The sequence below is a fragment of the Rhincodon typus genome, chromosome 25 (assembly GCF_021869965.1).
Source record: "Rhincodon typus isolate 14 chromosome 25, sRhiTyp1.1, whole genome shotgun sequence".
NCBI lineage: Eukaryota > Metazoa > Chordata > Chondrichthyes > Orectolobiformes > Rhincodontidae > Rhincodon > Rhincodon typus.
In genome coordinates this window covers 15,624,903-15,646,395 of record NC_063356.1, presented here as the reverse complement: position 1 = coordinate 15,646,395, position 21,493 = coordinate 15,624,903, and the positions used below count along the sequence as shown (strand labels likewise).

Here is a 21,493-nt window from a genome sequence, read left to right as displayed (position 1 = left end):
CAAAGTTGCTGGAAAAGCTCAGCAGGTCTGGCAGCATCGTGAAGGAACAAAGAGTTAACGTTTCAGGTCCAGTGACCCTTCCTGTTCTGAGGAAGGGTCACCGGACCCAAAACGTTAACTCTGTTTTCTCCTTCACAGATGCTGCCAGACCTGCTGAGCTTTTCCAGCAACTTTGTTTTTGCACCAGGAATAACCTGTGTTTTCGATATATTGCCAAGCGATCTTTTAAATCCACCAGAACTCTGTCCATACTGTGCTCTAGAGTCAGTTGTTTTATGTATGTCTTTTAAATATGTAGAGAAAGTTGAAGAGGCTGTCTCTGTGTCTGTTGGTTGGATTTTTGTTGGAGCTTAGCTGCTAATGTTATAAAAGAACGCAACCTGCAACTTGCCACAAATAACCCTTGGAAATTAGTAATTGTTATTTACAAGAATACCAAATTTTCCTTTTAATTTGATCATCATTTTGTAATTTTGAAAAATTAGTATTTGCCTTCCCCCAATATTCTATTGTCTACATTACGGTTCGTATCTAATACACGATCCACGTTTAAGTATATGGTGAATTTTTCTTGTCAATTAGATTGATTGGGTGAGGAAATAGTGTGGTCATCTCTTTCTTTCCCCACGCCCACTCCTTCCCTTTGCAAAATTGGAAATGGAAAGTCTATGGACTTGCCTTTGGACATACCATGGCAGCTAGTTTAATCAGAGGGTGCAGTGTGAAAAGGGTAGAGGGAAAAAGAGTTTTCTTTCAATTGAATAAATTATTTATTCTTTTTTAAGGGCATTTGGAGAAAAAACTAGCCCACCTGTGATTCCCCACATGTACCATGACCCTGGGGGGATTAGAGATCAGTTGGAGGAGGAGGAAGAGGGAGAAGGGGAAAAGAAGGAAGAAGTGACTGCTGATGCAGATGGTATTGAGAACGTGACTGCAGAGCTGGACAGTTTAGAGAAGGATACACCTGACTTGCATAGTCTTTGTCTGAACGTGGGCACTGAATCAGAACACACCTCTTCAGCAACTGTTCAAGTGAGCGACCGAGAGACTTATGACGGCGAGATTGTTGATCTGAAAGAAGTAACAGAAGACAGCGAAAAACACCAGGACCCTGAGAATGATCATAACACTACAAAAATCATTGGGACTGTACAAGGTAGGAAGGAGTTTTTTTTTAAGAAAGATGTATTATCAAACACTTGGGTTACAATGTAAACGAGAACTTGTTGAGAAATTGTACCTGGTTCAGGCTTTTAAAAAGATACCCATTTAGATTCTCATTCCTTGCGTAAAATTTAACAAATTTTGAAATTCCACATAACCAGGGGAGATGGTAATGTAGTGGTAAATGTTACTAGACTAGTAGTCCAGAAACCCATGCTAATGCTGTGAGGTTCACAACCTGGCATCTGGTGGAATTTACATTGTTAGTAAATCTGGAATAAAAGTTCATTTTGGTGACGGTCAAACTATCATTAATTATCATAAAAGCCCCACCTCATTCAGTAATGTCCTTTCAGAAAGAAAATATGCCATCTTGCCTGGTCTGGCCTACCTGTGACTCCAGACACTTGGCTGCGTACTTGACTGTAGCCTGCCCACTGAATGTCAATGGAGCCACTCAGTTCAAGCACAATCAAGGATAAGTGACAGATCCTAGCCTCCCCGATGATGTCCACTAAAAAGTGATGTATTCTTTTTAATGAGTTACCCAATAAAGTTTTTAAGAAGCTACCTAATAATTTCAAACAATGCATATCTGGGCAGCAGTAGGAGGTAGATGTTAAAGTCAAATAATTTTAATAATTAACTTTGCATAGTCATGACACACTGAACTCTGAGGCCAATTTTCTTTTTTTCCCCACACCATTTGCAACTGTTTAAAAGAATCAGTAGATTCTTTCTTTGCACTTTTACTCCAAAATTAGAGGTACAAAAGTTGGTCATTTTCAAAGACAACTTTGTGTTCCATTTTGAAAAAAAGACATCTTGCAGTGGTCAGTTTAATTTTGCATAACTAGCTTTTATTTTTATTTATATTTTATTTTTGTGAAAAGAAGGATGTATTTTAAAACTTAGTCAATTTAAAATGTAATCATCATTTAATGCATGAAAGACTGATTTGTTGAAAAATTTGTATTAAACAAATGATATGAAAATTTGGAATTAAATTTAAAAATTGAATGATAGGCAAACTTAAACTGAACAAGGTTGGTATGAGTAAGCTATTGTGTTGTTTAAAGCTGCAAGACGTATTCTTCCAAAATGCAAGTAAGTTTGAATACTTGAGAAAGAATTTAAATATTAAAAGGGTTCAAATAGAATAACATGGTTATCTAGGAAAAAAATGAAAGGTGTTCTAAATTTCAAGGGAAAGGTGCAAGTAGTAAAAGCTAGGATGCCTCCTGTAGTGATGTAGCCAAATTAAACATTGGGCAATTGCCCATTTTCATTTTGTGCATTCGTTTTAATTCTGCCTGCTGAAACTTGGCAGCCACTGGAACTTGCAGTTGACTGATCTGTCAATTCAACTTAGTAGCACTCTGCTATTCTGTTGAATTCTGTAATGGGCAGTTGCATTTTTCAATGCAGCAAAATAGCTTCATTTTCCCCATCCTGTTTCTCTAGAGCAAATGGATGAGCTCCTTCTCCAGTGTTTCCTTCATGCTTTGAAGTTTAAAGTGAAGAAAGCAGATTTGCCTCTGCTCACAAGTACTTTTCTCAAGGTTCATGTATATCCCTGTTGGTAAGTGTAGTATTTTCAATCACAATTGTAATTGTTGGAGCTGTAGTGACACTGTACTTCTATTGAAGCTACAACTCCATTGGTAGGCTAGGGAAGGACTTGTTTACAAGGCATTGCATGAGCTTTTTGCTTCTAAAGGATCGAAGAAAATATATGAATGGATATCTTACATCGTTTTTTGTGCTCCTAGATTCTACCATTGATGTTAAAAGACTAGGACAAGAGGAGCCCAGCTAAAGATTTGATATTCATGTTCTGAACCTATTTTATGTGAAATGAACACGACTGCTTTAATTTTAAATAAGGTGCAGAGCTGGATGAACACAGCAGGCCAAGCAGCATCAGAGGAGCAGGAAGGCTGACGTTTCGGGCCTAGACCCTTCTTCAGAAAGATCCTCTGCTCCTCTGATGCTGCTTGGCCTGCTGTATTCATCCAGCTCTGCACCTTGTTATCTCAGATTCTCCAGCATCTGCAGTTCCTGCTATCTCTGCTTTAATTTTAAATTGATTATGCCTATTATTGGAACAGGACTTGCCACCTCAACATTGAAGAATAGTCCTGGAGCCCTTGTTCCATAGTCTGGCTAAATGCCCACTTAAAAAATTGAATAACTGAATGGTCATTCTGGACCAGGCTGCGGAAAAATCAAAGTGTATACAGGTGAATTGGAGAAATTCGCTGTTTGGGTACACTTATCTTAAACAGTGCTGACAGCCTTTTAAATGTTCAGAGCCATCATGAAAAAAAGTGTTTGTGCTGCTTTGTAATGAAACATGTTCTATAATGAAATTTGTTCTGAGCTGGATAATTATATCACTTTTCCTTAATGTCACCATGATGAAAACATGACACATCTCTTCTCACTTTCCCAATAAAAGATGATAAAGAAAAAAGATGTTTGAGCATTGTTGCTTTTAGTAAAGACTTGTACTAAGACTTTAGTAAAGACTATAAAGACTTGTGACAATTGGGCAGGCAATACTACTGGCGCCACGATGGAACCATTGACAGTACTAAGTGACTGTGTAGATAAAGGCCGATAATGCTGCCAGCCTCCAGGGAATTGACTTATATCTTCTGACTGCACCACACAAAAGAGCATCTCCATCACTCTAGCCAAATGTATTTTCTGCTTGACAAAGATGATCCATGGCTGATGAGAGCCCTTTTTTATTCTTAACTGTTACTCAGTTATATCCAAAACAATAATTTATGCAGAATTATTTTAACATTTTGTGCTGTTTTGTTCCTGCATAGCCCCGAAGGCCAACAATTAGATATCAAAAAATCAAGCTATAAAAAGGTAAGTTAATGGAGAGAAGTTTCATACAATGGCTAGACAAAGGAAATGCAGTATAAATTTTGTAGAATTCTAGAAATTGCACTACAGGAGACATATATTTGTTCAGTTGCTGCCAAGCTAGTCGTATGTGTTCATGTGGAGCTGTCTAATCTAATTCTATTTTCCTGTGTTTTCTTGTGTCCATCATGTTAAATATTTATCCACTTTTTTTAAAAATAAAATTTCCTCAATATTCAATTACAGGGGGTCCCCAATTTCCAAGCATCTGACTTATGAACCATGTTCCCGTTTAGGGGTGTGATTTTAAAGATCCGACGCAAAAATGTTTTCTATACATATGAATGGTTATTGTATATTGTCCTGTGTTGTATTCCAACTTGCAAATGGATTGAAGAATGTAACCCATTCACAGCCTGCAGACAGCCTGTGTAGTTATTTGGCAGTACACAAGTTGAATAATATTGAGAAAAGAGATATTCTATCAAAATTATCAGGGCAGACACCCGAATGCTAACGTTTAAAGGGAGCAACAATTAATGCTGTATGACAAAAGCATTCTGATTGATTAGCAAATCAACTTGGATTGTTCAAGGCAATACTATGGACAATGCATCAATGCATGAAACTATTGCTCTGCATTTTCATTTCAACCAATTTAAGATTATCAGCCAGGCTTGCAATGTGCCTCATTTGCATGTGCTAGAAGCCATGTATATTCATACATGTGTCCTCTGCAGACAGAAAGACCATGTCCAGGCATCATGCCTTTGAGAAGTAAACAAAAGTATGGGGGAGCAGTCGTGCCCTGCTGTGTTCACCATAGCAAAACCTTGAACAATCCAAGTAGACTTGCCGACCAAGTGGGACAAATCACAAGAATATCAATCTATAGGAGAAACACCATTTATACTGTATGAGAGGAAAGTGCTAATGGATTGATTGGCAAGTGGACTTCGATCGAAGGGATTGCCATGGAAAATGTACTGTTTAGCTAATGACCGACAGTTGACTGCATGCATTGTTTAACCTTTAAACAAATATCCCTTCAGCTGTTTGCAACAAGCAGGATGCTGGCCATACCCACAGGCCCATGCTTGCAAAACTCAAGCACAATGTCTAACATTAGATATAATTTCACGGATAGTCAACGTTTGCTAAATAATCCCGAGTATGTGAAGAATTACACTGATGGCCAATTTATAATTGTCTGTCGGGCTTAAAGTATGGCACGCCTGTGTACAGGAAGTTACATTTCTTAATACACAAGGCCCTTTTGATTTGCAGTCAGAAGGAACAATCTACACACTAGACCTGCTTCAACTCAACAAAATAGGTGACTACCGTTGCCTGGTTCATTTCTTTGGTCAAGACATTGCACTATCGGATTCAACTTGCCTGGTTTACAATTAACCAAAACTTGTCAGTCATCATCTAATTGGTGTATTATCCATGGTAATGTCTCTACCAATCAGAAACCATTAGCCGGTTAGTCAGTATTCTCCTCTCATACAGGATAAATATTTTTGCCACATGTTTGTATTCTTGCATATTATCTTGATGAGCGTAAAATGAAAAGTTTTGACAAAATGTCTTTTATCTGCAGTACTCAAGTTCTGTTCTGCCACACGACTGTTTGATTTGCTTAGGTGTTGAAATGATTTTGTTTCAATCTTGTCAGCTCTCCAAGTTTCTACAGACCATGCAGCAACGACAGATAATTCAGGTGAAGGAACTCTCAAAAGGAGTTGAAAGCATTACTGGTGTGAACTGGAAGCACGCAGAGTATGTATACAAAAACAAACACTTTTTGATGAGTAGTCCATACCAGAAAGAAAGTGTCTTAAGTTTCAAATGTTTCTGATTTGTAGACTGTGGTTCTGGATCTTGTTTGTGGAACAAGTATTGTGCAAACTCTGCTTTTCCTTTATTGTTCTGATGAGGAAAAAAAATGGATTGTGACAAAAATATCTTTTCTTACCAAAAATTAGTTTTTCAGTTGAGCAAAACTGAAAAACAATTGCACATTTCACTTTGGCTAAGATGGTAACAACCTACTGATACTTAATAGGTTCTGTACTTGCGCATGTAGTATTATGTTTTTACTGTCATAACATTATTCAAGAAATGCAGAGTAACAGTGAGCTGATGTTCAATGTCAAATAACTAATACTTGCAACAACACAAATTTTAGCTTTCTTTTTTACAGAAGATATGTGGCTGAAGTTTCGTCAGGGTTGTCATTTATAGAGCCATAGAGCTATAGAGCATGGAAACAGACTCTTCGTTCCAACATGTCCATTCCAACCAGATATCCTAAATTAATCTGGTCCCATTTGCCAGCATTTTATCTGTATCCCTCTAAATCCTTCCTAACAATATACCCATCCAGATGCCTTTTAAGTGTCATAATTGTACCAGCCTCCTCCACTTTCTCTAGCAGCTCATTCCATGCAGGCACCGCCCTCTGCGTGAAAAGGTTGCCCCTTAGGTCCCTTAGGACTCCCTCACCCACCCCCGAGCAAAAGACCTTGGCTAGTCATCTTATCCATGAGTAACATGATTATTATGTAATGTGTTATGCAGGAGGAAATGTTAAAATTGTGAAAGAATATTGTTTATTTTTCCAGACCTCGTCTCCACGTTCCCACTCCACACTCCACACTCATCCTCCTCCTGTCTAGATATTTTGACATTTATTTAAATTTCAGTATCAAAGGGTCACTGTCATTAATTTTATTGAAAAAAAAAAATCTGCAAATTTAAAATAAAAGTCGGGATTAAACAAGAGTCAGTATAATATGCTATTGGTAAAAATTAAAGTAAATGTACGTTTGCCAAGTTTAAAATAACTGATTCCATCAACAGTTACAAGAATGTCTGTCTTGCTTCCCTTCATAGATATGACCGCATTTTTTTCTAAGCGTCACATAACCACCAAAGGAGTAATTGATGTAGACAGCATTAACACATGGGAGACTTGACACGAACACAAAAGAGAAACTAACTGAGGGGTGTGAGAGCAGTATAGACTAAAGTAGCAATCAGAGTAGAAGGAAGCATGTGTGATTGGGAAACACCAGCGTAGTTAGTTGGACTGAATCACTGGTTTCTGTGTTGTAGGTTTTATATAGTTTAATTCTGTGTTGTAAAGAGAACTAAACACTACATTCCAGCACAAAAGTTCCCTGAAGTGATGACCAGATTTTCATTACCAGACTTTATTGACAATTCTGTTCATGTACGTTGAAATTGAAGATATGAAATGCTTATAAAAGAAGTTAACTTTTGTCAATATCTTTTCCTACTGGGAAAAGGAACACTTAACTCATCAGGACATCTATTAAATGGATTTGCCTGCTTGTCATTTAGAATTGTACTTTCTGCTTGCAGCCTGCAATCCTTTAAAGCTCCTGCAACAGCCACTAGTGAAGAGATGGAGAAGATTGACAGAGGGAGTGACACACCCTACCAGCCACCTGAGATCAAGTCCTTTTACAGAGTTTCCAGTAAATTAATTCCCCTGTTTGAGCATGTGGATCTTAAGTAGGTATTTTTAAACTGTCTGAAATGTGTATCACAGTCTGCTCCTACATGTGTGAACAACTCATTTTTCTAGAAGTGAAAATTCCTTTGAGGGCCGACCACATGTTCTCATTTTCATACAGTGAGCGACTGAGCAAAGAGTATGACTGACAAACAACATGGATTCGTAACTCTGTGTGGATCCATGAAAGGCACCTTATATATAGTGAAAGTTTTGAGAAGTGTTACTTCAGTATATGCATTATTCAGTCCAGCCGACGCAGTGAAATGTTGCCGGTCTTGCTGAATATTTCCAGCATTCTTAGTTTTTACTTTTGATTTCCAGAAACCCTCTGCTTGAAATGGGAGGAGCCACAATACTCCCTTGCAAAGCCTAGTCCTTTGGAATTGTTATACGTGACTGTTAGGAAAAGGAACATGGGTACAAGCTAGGAATGATGTGGAAAGTGAGGTTATGATGGTTGTTCATACAATGAATAACCAGATTCAGTAATCTTCTGACAGAGGCTGTTATAAGGAGGGCAGCTAGGTATTGGCAATAAAAATTCACCCAGCCAGTGGCACCCACATCCCACAAATGAATAAACAAAAGGGGGCATTAACTTTTCTTCTGCTTTGATGAATTCTCTCCATAGTGTCAGTTCCAGAATCTTATGAGCTTTTGGGATCTTCTTAAAGCGCGAGAGCTCCAATATCTTTCACTTTCTCTGAGCTTACAGGTAGATCAGAAATGGTGTTACGCAGAAATAATGAACACTAAACACAAAGGTTGAAAAAGAATCTATTGAGTGGCAACAGACCATTTGACCCACCTGGTTTATATCCGTTTTTATACTCTGCATAAGCTTCCTTGCCACTTCTCATCCACCCCATAGGGCTACTGTTCCCTCCTCCCATATGAATTGGTAATGCCACAATTTTAAAATTTTAATTCTTCTTTTCAGATCTCTCCATGACCTAATCCCTCCCTGTATTTCAAATCTCTATCATCTATTTTCCACAACCCCTGCCCAAACAAAAAAAAACACTCAGATTTTTGTGCACGTCCAATTCTGGGACATGTGTGTCTCTGATTTCCTTGGCCCTGCATAACCCTTTCAGCTGACTGGCCCTTGACTTTTTAATTACCTCTCTGTCCTTCATTACAATCCACCGTAAATTTGCCTCTTTGACCAAGCTTTTGGCCTTTTAGACTTAATATCTTCTTGTTTGTGTTGGTGTCAAATTTTGACTAGTACACTCTTATGAAATCCCTTCACATTTTACCATGTTAAAGGTATTGTATTAAATGCAAGTTGTTAAAGGATCAGTGCCATCTGCTTCAACAATTCTATGCAACAAGTCTTTCATAGAAGCCCATCATTCCTTCTCATCATAGCATGTGGCAGCCTCTTGAATGACTGTGGGATGTTTTCCTTTGTTATCACACCAAGACCATCGAAGATATTGGTAATTGGCTGAACTTTATTTTTGTGCATTTACTAACTTGCCTTGCATTTAAGGTTTAACTTGAAATTAGCCTGTATTCCACTTAGTACTGTGTACGTCACCATGACCTATTCTGCTTCGCCTTACTTGAAGCCAAAAGCATCTCCTAGACTTTTCTTCCTTTCTTTCATAATTGAGACCTTCAACACTGGTGACTAATCTCGGCCCTTCGCTGTCACGTTTTGAGGACTTGAACATTTCCCTTTACCTTTACCTGACCATCATATTTTACAACTTTGTGTTTGAATTCTATTGATTTGTCAGAACAGCTCCATATGCCGTTGGCTTGGTAAATTACTGCTCTACAGTAAATGGATATGATCAAAGTTGATTCCATTACCATTCCCAGATCTCTTTGCTTTATTTTGGCTGATGCTGCATTAATCTTCGAGTATAATGCTTTTTTTCTCCTCATCCTGTGCACAAACCTTTGCAAGTGTGGCAAATTTCATTTTCAGACTGCAGATTCTGTCTGCTTTGTGGTTTTAAGTAAACTAAGTTGCATAGATCAGAAATGATTGGGCTTCTGGATGCTTGGTTCTCCATTCGGTACATTTGCCCACTTTAATAACTTAACAAAGCCCCCTCTCCTCAACCTTATAAATTCCAGATAAGTTCCTTACCTGCCTCTAGCTCACTAACAATACCCACTGATCAAAGCTATATGACAGCTTTCACAAGGTACTTGATGAAAAGTCTTTTCAAAGTCTTGGGATACTAACAGCCACCTAGGGGATCACTTTCTCAAAACAAAGTCATGTAGATTGAACCAGCAGGATTGCCCACCCTGTGGTTTACACACCATCAGACTAAATTTTTGATGGATACTTCTCAGTTTTGTTGTTAATGATCACATAGTGCAATGACTGGCAGAATAATCTAAGATTAACTGGTTGACAGTTACTTTCAGCTTGGTTTTGACACCTTGGCGTATTAAATATAGTTTGAATACCAAAAAAGTCAAGATGAGATGTTTTTCTTTTAGCTTCCAGGCATTCCTGAGACACATCCTTTTAATCTGATCTTACTAAACAGTCTACACCCTTACACTGTCGATCACCACATAATTTTATTATGTCGTAATTTTGTATTCTAACATACCCTTCAGTTGCCACAAATGCTTTGAATTTTGTAATAAATGTTTCTGACATCCCCATGTGTACGCCTTATAAACTCCGAACGATGCTATTCAAAGCATTTCATTTTCTCCCACTAACTCACTTTTGTGGCCTTGAGACAAATTTATCATTTTGCAGTTAATTAAAGCCAGTTTTACGCTGGGGACTTCTCCACCAGGTTTCAAGATTACTGAAACCCTATTTCAGTTCAGACTAAATATGTAGAATGAGGCTCCCAATCTAGGCAGAACTCTGGTTTCAGTCTCAGAGACGTGGTAACCCACTGCACACTCTAATCTCCATACTTCTTTAAACATGCATCCAGATCCAAAATTATCTTCAGAAATAAAGAATTTTTTTTTAAACTTTCTTGGTAAACTGGTTTTCTTTGTGTTTAGAAAAGATGCTGTGCTTTCAAATACAGATGTTAGAAGTATCATCACAAATTATGTGAAGTCCAATGAACTGATAGATGACTATAATAAAAAGTAAGTAATACGTATGGTATATGGATATTAAATATGATGCATACTTTTTTGAAGTACATGGAAAGGCACAAACAATGGCTCAGAAAATTGACATAATTATACTGAGAAACTGCAGTAATTGGAAAAACCCGGGGATTCTTCCATCTGAGAGGCTCAAATGTGCCTTCTTTTTTGTTAACAGAAAAGGTATTATTAAGTAAGTCATTTGTCTATGAGGGTTCACTGATCAATGTTTCAAATGCAACGGGGAGAATCTAAAACTCGGATGCACATTTTCTTCTCATGTAAGAAAATGAACTTTTTTCCCATTTTTGTCTTCAAAATGTGGAGGAATTTATCTTCTTAGACGTGCCCGAATCTGGAATGCCCTGCACCAGAGAGCAGTGGAGCCTGGATAATTGAATATATTCAGTGCTGAATTTTGATCTGTCAGCGAGTTGAGATTTATGGAAGGATGGGTGTGGGCTCAGAACAACCAAGAAAGTCGAGTTGAGGCCCAGATCAAATCAGCTGTGATCCATTTGAATGATGGGGGTGAATGGCTCTGTCCTGCACCTATTTATTACATTCTTTTTTCAGTGTCTGCGTTAAAACCTTTAGTGGCCCACTCCTGAAGTATTTATTTTCATTCCATTTTATTATGGTTACTGTTGGAGTAATCCAATTATTCAGTCAGTCATTGAGATGAATTGACTTAAGTGCTTTGAACCATGAAGGCCATACTTCTGGTTTATAATGCCAGATCCCTCTGTGCATTGTCTGTACAATATATTTAATGTACTATAATCATGTAGCCATTGTATTTTACATGATTTGCTTATATTTTGCTTGACTTGATTATATTTCTTTTCAATGTAATGACTTGTATCTGATGCATGTTTCTCTAATAGACTGACTTCTTGTCATGTTGGTGTATTTTATCCCTAAATTATAATTTGTTGAAACAAAAACTTGGTAATTCTGCTGCACACTTAGAAAATCATGTTTTGTATTTCTGAGAAAGAGCATAAGTAACATTGTAATGTCTTCATGAATTATATTATCGTGTAAAATTAATGCCATGTTCCTGAAAGGGATAGATATCCGAATCAATTACTTTATGAAACTTAAAACTTAATTCTTTTGAAAATATCCTCATGTATAATGTTTGTTTCAATCCATAAGTGCATAAGTAGCCTTCTAAGATTTATGCATTTTATAGTGATCATTTCACTTTTGTGTCTTCCTCAGTTATGTCACCATTAATCCTACCCTTTGTGATTGCATATTGGAAAAATCTGAGTACCATAATGTAACTAAACTTACATGGGATGATCTCTTTTCCAGGTAAGCAGAGCCATTAAAATGCTGCATTCTGGCTGTGATTTTACCACATTGCCCACTAAGAAGTTTCAAAATTGAGAACAGTTTGCATCTATTTAAGAAAAAATAATTCTAAAATTGTAATCTGATAAAAAGATATGCTGCGACCAGGATGCAGATATAAGGAGGGATTACAAAAATCTTGACCAAAGACCTGAGTAGCATGTTGAGCAGATTATTGTGTGTGGAGAAGTGGAAAAAGCGTTTCAGAGCTCAATGCTAGGTGACTGAAGTCAAGTGCCACCATCGGGGAATGGGGATTGCACCAGAGGTTACAGTTGAGGTACCCTGAGTTCTCAGACACGTGGTATGTCTGAAGAAGGTTATATTGATTGGAGGAGCAAAGAACAAAGGGATTTAATGATGAGGAAAATATTAAATTTCAGGCCTTAAAATATCAGAAGCCAGTGTAATTAAGGAGTGTGTTTTAAAATGATTGATCTGTTTCCGAGATCTGTTCTTGTCATACTTCAATTTCAGGTCCTTCAAAAGCGTTAGAGAACATTTCCTAATTTTATTATTTAAATATTCTGCATTCAAGCATGCAAAGATAGCACCATTGCTACTATTGGAGCTGTCAGTAGTTGTCCTCATAGGGATTGACTTAATCAAATTTTAATCAAGACTTCTGCTCAGTCTGATTTGCTGCTGTAGTGAATTACAGCTAGAGTTTATTTTACAGGTGCCTCAAGAGCCTGCAGCAATGTCATGAAGTGACTTTTCCTGGACAAAAGCCAGTTGTTCGAAAGGGTCAAATTAAACCCATTGACATTGATGTAGCGCAGCGTGCATCAAATAAAAAGGTCAGTAGCAGAAAACCATTTACCAAAGGAACAATAATGGATACTTCATGGTGAGTTAGAATTTCGACAAGGGATTGTGCATTACCAGCTGAATGATTTATGTTTATTCACTGATTTTTTTTTTACTGTGTTAATGTTTGGTGATATTTGGAGTTTGCATTCAAAATTGAGAAATTTCATTACAATCCTTTCTTTACCGCTGTCATTTTTTTAAAATTTGAAGATGCCACATGAAGTTGGAATGGAAAAAGTTTTGGTATAGAATATAAAATGTAGAATACGCAGAGTTACTGTTTCTCAATCTTCAATACCTAAGATACATTTTATTCAGAGCTGTTTTGATTTGGAATGTGGGGCTTGTGTGCACAGGAGGACTGCTTAATTCTTGTGGAATTATTTAGCCTGAGGAATGAATACTGTCTGCATTCTAAGCATAGTTTGTCTAGTTTGTTTGTCCATCCCTCCTTTGCTGTTCTTACTGTATTGTTGTGCACTTTACATATATGGAGTTAAACTGTCGATGTAAAATGTCCCTTCAAGTATTTATCCAGTTCCCTTTGAATGGTATTTTTGAATGTTTCCATCACCCTTTCCTGACAACCACCTGAGTGGAAAAAAAAATTTCTTTGTGTTACCTCTACTTCTCCCGATCACCTTAAATCTGTGTTCTCCAATTATAAACACATCTTTTATTTACTCCATCATTCATAATCCTGAATACCATTAGCAATTCTCCTCGTAATGTCCTCTGTTGTTTCCTGACAATCACATGTTTTCCAATCTCCTAGTGTGTTTTAACCCTAGTCCCATTCTCACAAATCTCTTCTGCATCCTTTTTAAGGCTTTGACTTCTTCTCTGAAGTGGAGTGCCTAGAATTTAACACATTTTTTTTTTCTATTCATTCGTGGGATGTGGGCATCACTGGCTGGCCAACATTTATTGCCTGTCCCAAGTTGCCCTTGAGAAGGTGGTGGTGAGCTGCCTTCATGAACCGCTGCAGTCCACCTGCTGTGGGTTGACCCACAATGCCATTAGGGAAGGAATTCCAGGATTTTGACCCAGCAACAGTGAAGGAACGGCAATATATTTCCAAGTCAGGATGAAGAATGGCTTGGAGGGGAACTTGAAGGTAGTGGTGTTCCCATATATCTGCTGCCCTTGTCCTTCTCGATGGAAGTGGATGTGGGTTCGGAAGGTGCTGAGTGAGGATCTTTGGTGAATTTCTGCAGTGCATCCTGTAGGTGGTACACTCAGTGGTTGAGAGAGTGGATGCTTGTGGATGTAGTGCCAATCAAGCAGGCTATTTTGTCCTGGATGGTGTCAAGCTTCTTGAGTGTTGTTGCAGCTGCAGTCATCCAGGCAAGTGGGGAGTATTACATCAAACTCCTGACTTGTGCCTTGTAGATGGCGGACAAGCTTTGAGGAGTCAGGAGATCTCCAGGTTGAGGTCTCAAGTGTTTCATGAAGTTGTAGTGTAAGCTCCTTCTAACAGTCTTAACTTATCCTGCCACCTTCACACATTTCTGTATGTACATCCTCAGGATCCTCTTTCATGTATCCCTTTTAAAATTGTACCATTTGATTCATGTTACTGTTATTAAGGTTTTGGAGTAGATTTGTAGCTCGGGTTGTGGTTGGTTGGCTCGCCAAGCTGTTTCATTGTTGTTCTGCAGACGTTTCAGTTACTGTTATGTTCTTCTTACCAAAATGTATACAGTTTGCATGTCTCTACAGCAAATTTCATCTGTCAAGTGATCATTTCACCAGTCTATCAGTCCTCTGAAAGTATGTTACTGTCCTCAATTACTTACTGTGTTGTTGTCTGAACCTTTGAAATCATGCCCTGTATGCCCAAGTCTAGGTGAACAATTGTGCCAAAAAGAACAGAGGCCTCATTCTCACCCCAGGGGACACAGTTGTATAGTTCCCTCAGTCTGGAGAACAACCAGTCCTTGCTAATCTCTGCTTTTTATCTCTTAATCAATTTTGTATCTATATTGCATCTATCCCTTTAGTTCCATTGGCTTTATTTAGGCTAACAAATCTGTTGTATGCTGCTGTGTCAAATACCCTACACAAGTTTATATGAACGTGAATTGCATTATACCACTTATCTTCTTCATTCAGAATTCTTCAAAGACCAGGTCTTTGCCATGGTAAATGTGCGTTTTGCAACATAAGATGTAGGTCCTAAAGAGCCCCTATTCAAAATTCCTCTGATCTACTGATGCAGCAAAGGTTTATGGAAGTTTGTGTGTCGTGAGATTCTAAATTGATGTTCTGAGTACTAATTACACCATCCGTACAGAAGTGCACTCTGGAGCTAAACTTGCTGCTTTATCACCCTTTCTTATCTTCTCTTGGTGCCCCCTTTGGATTTTTCAATCCTAGTCATCCTATCCCAACTCATTACTACTCCCTACCTTTCGTCTTCTTAGAATCATAGAATCCCTACGGTGCAAAAAAAGGCCATTTGGCCCATTGAGTCTGCAACGACCCTCTGAAGAGCACCCTACCCAGACCCCGACCCCGACCCAGACCCCCACTCTATCCCCATAAACCTGTATTTGCCCCTGTAGCCTGCATGTCCCTAGACACTACAGGGCAATTTAGCATGGCCAATCCATCTAGCCTGCACATCTTTGGACTGTAGGAAGAAACCGAAGAACCCAGCGAAAACCCATACAAACATGGGCAGAACATGCAAACTTCACACAGACAGGCACCCAAGGCCAGAATCTAACCTGGGTTCCCAATGCTTTGAGGGAGTGGTTCTAACCACTGAGCCACCATGCTGCCCATCATCTTATTGCCATCATCTCAGGCTTTAGTCTTTCACGGTTGCAGTATATTTGTTTTCAGCTCTCCTAAAACTCTCCATATTTTATTCCTCACCAAGTTCAAGTTATTGCCCTAGAACTTGCTTGGTTGCACTGGATTCTGGTCTTCCAATGCCCCCATTTTAAGTTACATTTCTGCTTGTACAAAATCATGATTTCTTTGTTGTTATCCTTCACTAACCTTAAAGTTACCGTCTCAGCCTCATTTCTATTGCTCCCAGACCTCTCCATTCTTCCAGTTGTTGGCATTGGTGCATTACACCACTTAAATTCATTGTTGACTGTTGTGTTGTTAGCCATCTCAGTCTATAATCACCTTCCTAAACACCTACACCCTTTTGTGTTTCTTGCTTTATAATCCCCATGGACATTTGCCACCCAGAATGAGGCCATTCAGCACGTTGTGTTTGTGCTGGTCAAGAAAGATCTAACATTAATGTCATTTTCCAGCTTTGGTTGATAGCTCTAGGGCCTATAGCAAAGCAAGTGAAAATCTAAGTATAGCTTAATTGTTACATAAGTTTCGGTCAAGACCATCCTTTCAGGCAGTGAGTACTAGGCTCTTACCACCCTCTGAGTGAAAATAAATTATCCTGAACTCTCCTGTTAGCCTTCTGTCTCATGACTTAAATCTGTGCTGTCTGATTATTGATACCAGTAGGAGTGGAAAAGTGTCTACGTATCGACCGGATGTGTACTCCTCATAAATTTTTGCACTTCTATAAAGGTCCCTTTCAACCTTTGCTGCTTTAAGGAAACAACCCCAGCCTACTCAATCTTTCCTCTTATCTCAGACTCTCCAGCCCAGGCAGCACCTCCTCCTCTGTACCTTCTCTTGTGCAATCACACCTTTCCTATAATGGAATGACTAGAATTGTATGCAGTGCTCCAGTTGTGGCCTCATCAGTATTGTATGCAGTTTCAGCTTAACCTCCTTGCTTTTATACTGTATGCTGTCTTAAGCACCTTCCCTATCATTTTTTTTGAATTTAACGCTGTGTCATCTTTATGAATGTTTAAAGTACTTTGAACGTTAAGTGTGCTATGTAAATGCATGTTATTATTATACTACTGTTTATTGCTTTACATATTTTTGACAGGTAACTATTATTACAAACCTTGAAGCATTTGGTTTAGACCCTCAAATCTTGGGAAATGCCCTTCAGCAAAAAGCTCAGGCCAGTGTAACTATAAGTCCAATCCCTGGTACAAAGGGCAAGATGGCACTTCAGGTTCAAGGCAACCAGGTTAATCATGTTGCCAAGCTCCTAACTGGCAAGTACTTTTACTTCAACAAAGCATTTGCAGTAATATAACATATAGCTTTTTTCATTCCTAAGCCTGTAGGATTTTGTGTGATCTATGTTTTAAGAGTATGTGAAATTTACTTTATAATTAGCTTTAATGTATTCTTTTTGAAGTAGAATGAACTCTGCCAACATAATCTAGATGTATTGGAACAATGACCAAAGGGATTTTTCTTGAAAGTGTGTCATCATCTAGAATTCCCAAAAGACCCTGCACTGGTGCAGCCACAGCCAATGATATTAGCTGGCTGCAACAGGTCACAGAAGCGTCTGTGTATGGGCTGCTGATGATGCAGAGCTCCCCCTCCCAACCCCCCTGGAACAGTCCTCAGCTGCCATTCCCAATGAATGCCTTGCTATCCGCTCTCTCAGACTGTGGTGCTGCCTGGGGAGATCGAGAGCTGGGGCTGCTGCTGTACCTGTTTTCATACCGTTCTTCTCCTTGTCCAGGTTCCAGGCTCTTCATGAAGAGCCGTTGGAACAAAGCCACTGCTCACACCCCGCTGTGACAGCCACACTTCAAAGTTCTCACAAACTGACCTCTGTCACATCCGTGGAACTTTCAGTAGTGTATCCTTGAGACTGACTGCTGCTTTCTGATGCTTTAGAACAACGCTGGGTGCCTGTTTGCATGTACACTTTTTGTGTCACCTAGTGGTTGGCAGCCTTTTTTTTTAAAAGGAATAAACGTGATGTGAGAATTAAGATAACTTTATCTATCTTTATATAAAGCAAGGTTATGACTTGGGGTTTGCCATTTATGATGGGGCTCCATGCAAAGAGGCATAATTTTAATGTGAGCATGATGTTTGGCACACCTGCAAGTTTAAATTGATACTGTACCAATATTTAACTTATAAATTTTATTTAATTTATTATTTCCTGAGAAGTAGGCATTACTAGCATCTGTATAACTCATCAGTTAAGGATATCAGAGTGCACATTTGGGAGAAAGAGGAAGAGGAGACCTGATATAGTCTTTTTAACTTGTAAGCGGGTGGGGGGGATTGGAATTATCCATTGGTGAATTGAAGAAGCAAGTGATTTCATTATATAGCGCTCCCTCTGTATCTGGTCTATAAATCATATCCATAGTAAAGAATTGCATTAGTCATGGTGTGTGCCGCTATGGTTGGCTTTTGTGTGATATCTTAATTAAGTATTATACGATCAAGCATTCAGTTTGCATTGTCATCTTCATAACTAACACTGAGGAAAGCCATGTTCTGAGAATTGTTTTGATAGTTTTTTTTTGTGATCATATTGCAGAGGAATACAGGATCACTCCAAAGTATATTAGAGGCTTGGAAAAAGCTCCAAAATCTGGCAAGAAGAAGTGATGACATAGTTTCTAATAAGAATGAATGCAGTCACAGCAATAAAACCACAGCCACGACCTGTTCTTGTCAGTTTGTTATTTAATTTGTGATATCAGATTTTCTATCACTGCAGCACATGGCATCTCACATTGAGTTCTTCTAAAACTGTGCCAAAATGTGAATACTCAAAGGCTAAAGCCTGATGTCAATCTAATATACGCTGGAGTGACTCTAGATAGGACTTTGTTCGTCTTGGGAACATCTGAAGAAAACAACACTTAAGGTGAAAACCAGAAATCATCTATTACCCAAACTTACTGGATCAACAATAGGGTGTTGCTGCCGCAACACTGGACCTCAACATTTACCCTGTCATATTCTGCAGCAAAGTACTGTGTTCTTGTCTGGCAAAGAGGATCTTTCACACATGTGGTTGAAAATTGAATTCACCAATGCACCTCATAACCAGAACCTTCCCCTCACCCCATTTGCCCAGTTTCCTGTCTTCACAGCCATCTCTTCCTCATTCATCCTGAAACTGTCCATGTTGCACCTTACTTATGTTCAGCCTGCTTCCGACCTTCAGTCTCAATGCTCTGCATGGAGCAACTTGCCTGAGCATGATATACCAGCAGACATCTTTTTGGCCAGGAGTGAAACAGAGGAAGTCATTAACAAGTTCTTTGTGACAAACTTCATCTATCAAATTTCAGGCTTTCAAACCAGGGCCCCTGAGAAGCCCAACTGTATCACTGGGGCATCAGTGTGAATCCCTTACGCACTATTGATAGACACAAATATGATTATAGATTACTTATACAGACTAAGTGAACAACTAATGACCTTAAACTCAGGAGTGATTCTGTCACTTTTGGGAATTTGCATTTGCAAAATAAAATAATAACTAAACGTACTTAGCAGCAGGTTGCTATATATTTTTATGTTAAACTATTTTCTGAAGAAGCAACAGTTATTCCTAATTGGAAACTATGTGTAAACTCAGTGAGTAGGTAATCAATCACAGGAAGTAATTTGGATTAGCTTCTGGAACAATTAATTACATGGGAAGGCCTGAAGCTTCATTGTAGTGTATCTGAGTTATCCCAGTGCCCAAACAGCACATGGCAATGTAACATGTTGTGAGAAGGTCTTAAGAACCAATTCAATGTGATAAGATGATGTAAAAATGTGTTGACTTGTAATTAAAAATTGCAAGAACGAAACCTTTCATCACTTTGGTTATTAATGGGGTTTGAATATTTAAAATGTTCGTAGAATTTATATTTCAGTAAAATGAGAGTAAATGTAATTCAAAACTAAATTACAACTCTTCTAGTTTGTTGAGATCTTTGAAGTCCAAGTTTCAAATAACCAAATGCCCTTCCTCATATTCACCATTACCTTAACATAAAATAATCCTTGACCAAATTAATTTGGAATAGTAATTGAAAACAATGGCATTCCACAACATGCATGCAGTTGGCGTTATCTCATATACCTTAATTTGTTTTTATCTATTTGTTACATTAGATTTTTTAGGCAATCCCTCAGAATCAAGGAAAGCTTAAAAGCTGACTTCACATTCTAGGGCTCATAGATTGTAATCCTCAAGAACTCAATAACAACACGACAACATTTGTTTTACAGTCCCTAAGATGGGGAGGGACAAGACCGTGTAAAGTTTTGAAAACAAGAATAAGAATTTTTAAATCCACATGATGCTTGACCAGGAGCCAATGCAGGTCAGCAAGCATAGGTGTAATGCAGGAACTGGATTGCTGCAAGTCAAGACCATTGCCAGCATTGTTTTGGATGACTTCAAGTTCATAGAGACTGTTGAATAGCAGATCCTTACAAGCATAAGGAACATCTTAGAATCCTGTGGACAGGGGCCCCTGAACTGCCTTCTGAGTTTTTCACTCCATCTAAACACTGATGTTTCTTTTGTCTGTATGTGATTGGGTGGGAGGGTGGATAGAAGTGGTGTAGAGTTGTATGTATGGCTTTATACGTGTTTACCTACAGCTGGAATCTATTTATTTCTAATAAACAGTAATTCTTATTAAGTACAGAAACCTGGTCCATGCCTTCTGTTAACCTGAGTCTAAAAAGACTGGTCAATTGGAGAACTTGGCAACTTTTGTGATGACTCTGGGAATAGCGGGGCTTGATTTCCAATGTGCTACCCCAGTGAGGTGTGACATGGTACTAGAGGCAGAAATACTGGAGTAATTTAAGAAAATGTCAGTTCCTCATCCATCATTATCTTGCAAAATGGAGAGCTCTTGCCATCTTAGGATTCCACATGGATGTTTCTGGAGATGCCTATGCCCATGCTATAATTGCAATAGAATCCATCTTGGATAGTGTTAAGTTTGATACTTATTCCTATAAGTTTAATGCCTTGGCTGAATTTTCTATTAAAAGTCACGCTACAAAAAGGGAGTGTAATAGATTTTGAAGTGGCACAATGCGGGATGTATCAGTCCTTTATTTTGAGGATGAGTGAGTATTAATGTATTTCAGTACCTGTGCAGTAGCTTACAAGAAAAATGTCCAATCCTGTTCTTCTGGGTAGGACACTTAGTTCAACTGCTTCCTTTAGAGTAGCATCTCAACCTGCACCATTAGAGACTACTTAATTTGTGTCCTTCAACCCTTTTCAGTTATCTGTCCTCAGAATCATCAAAACCATCATGATTAGCACCTTCCCAGTTACGCCTTTTCTTATACATTTTGTTTTCTAACTTGCTTGAAAAGTCGATATTTGTAGTATAAGTAGAACATGAGATGTCACACTCACAGACCAGATGTTTAATGTGACTCAGTGTCCATGTGTTTTGCCAGTCCTAGTTTCCCATTGCTTCAGGCAATCAAAAATAGAAGCAATTCCTTATCTGATGGTGACCTCCTGATGTGACTGGGCTAGTTCCAATAGATATTGTTCACTCTTAGCAGCGTTTTTTTAAACTTTAAAGTGGGAGGGGGGGGGGGTGCGCATCTATTTAACTATTTAGGGGGTATGATAGCAAAATTGACAACAAAGATGTCAATTTATTCATCCTTTATATTATCGCCAAATCCTCAGCATGACAGCAAAGAACAATTTCTGACCCCTCGTCAACTAATTAATGGTATTGTATTTACACAGTTGCTGTGAATATCCCTACA

At 38.5% G+C, this 21,493-nt stretch overlaps 1 protein-coding gene across 1 annotated transcript in view; it reads left to right on the top strand.

The window, feature by feature from the left end:
• Nucleotides 1-18,399, top strand: part of eif2d (eukaryotic translation initiation factor 2D) — a 35,572-nt gene extending 17,173 nt beyond the window's left edge. Inside the window, exons 5-14 of the mRNA XM_048611973.1 lie at nucleotides 786-1,159; nucleotides 2,632-2,749; nucleotides 4,008-4,053; nucleotides 5,732-5,835; nucleotides 7,444-7,596; nucleotides 10,601-10,690; nucleotides 11,921-12,016; nucleotides 12,735-12,855; nucleotides 16,797-16,971; nucleotides 18,273-18,399. Of these exons, the coding sequence (XP_048467930.1) occupies nucleotides 786-1,159; nucleotides 2,632-2,749; nucleotides 4,008-4,053; nucleotides 5,732-5,835; nucleotides 7,444-7,596; nucleotides 10,601-10,690; nucleotides 11,921-12,016; nucleotides 12,735-12,855; nucleotides 16,797-16,971; nucleotides 18,273-18,343 (1,348 nt within the window). The 3' untranslated portion in view covers nucleotides 18,344-18,399. The remainder of the gene's footprint in view (nucleotides 1-785; nucleotides 1,160-2,631; nucleotides 2,750-4,007; nucleotides 4,054-5,731; nucleotides 5,836-7,443; nucleotides 7,597-10,600; nucleotides 10,691-11,920; nucleotides 12,017-12,734; nucleotides 12,856-16,796; nucleotides 16,972-18,272) is intronic.
• Nucleotides 18,400-21,493: the final 3,094 nt, after the last annotated feature.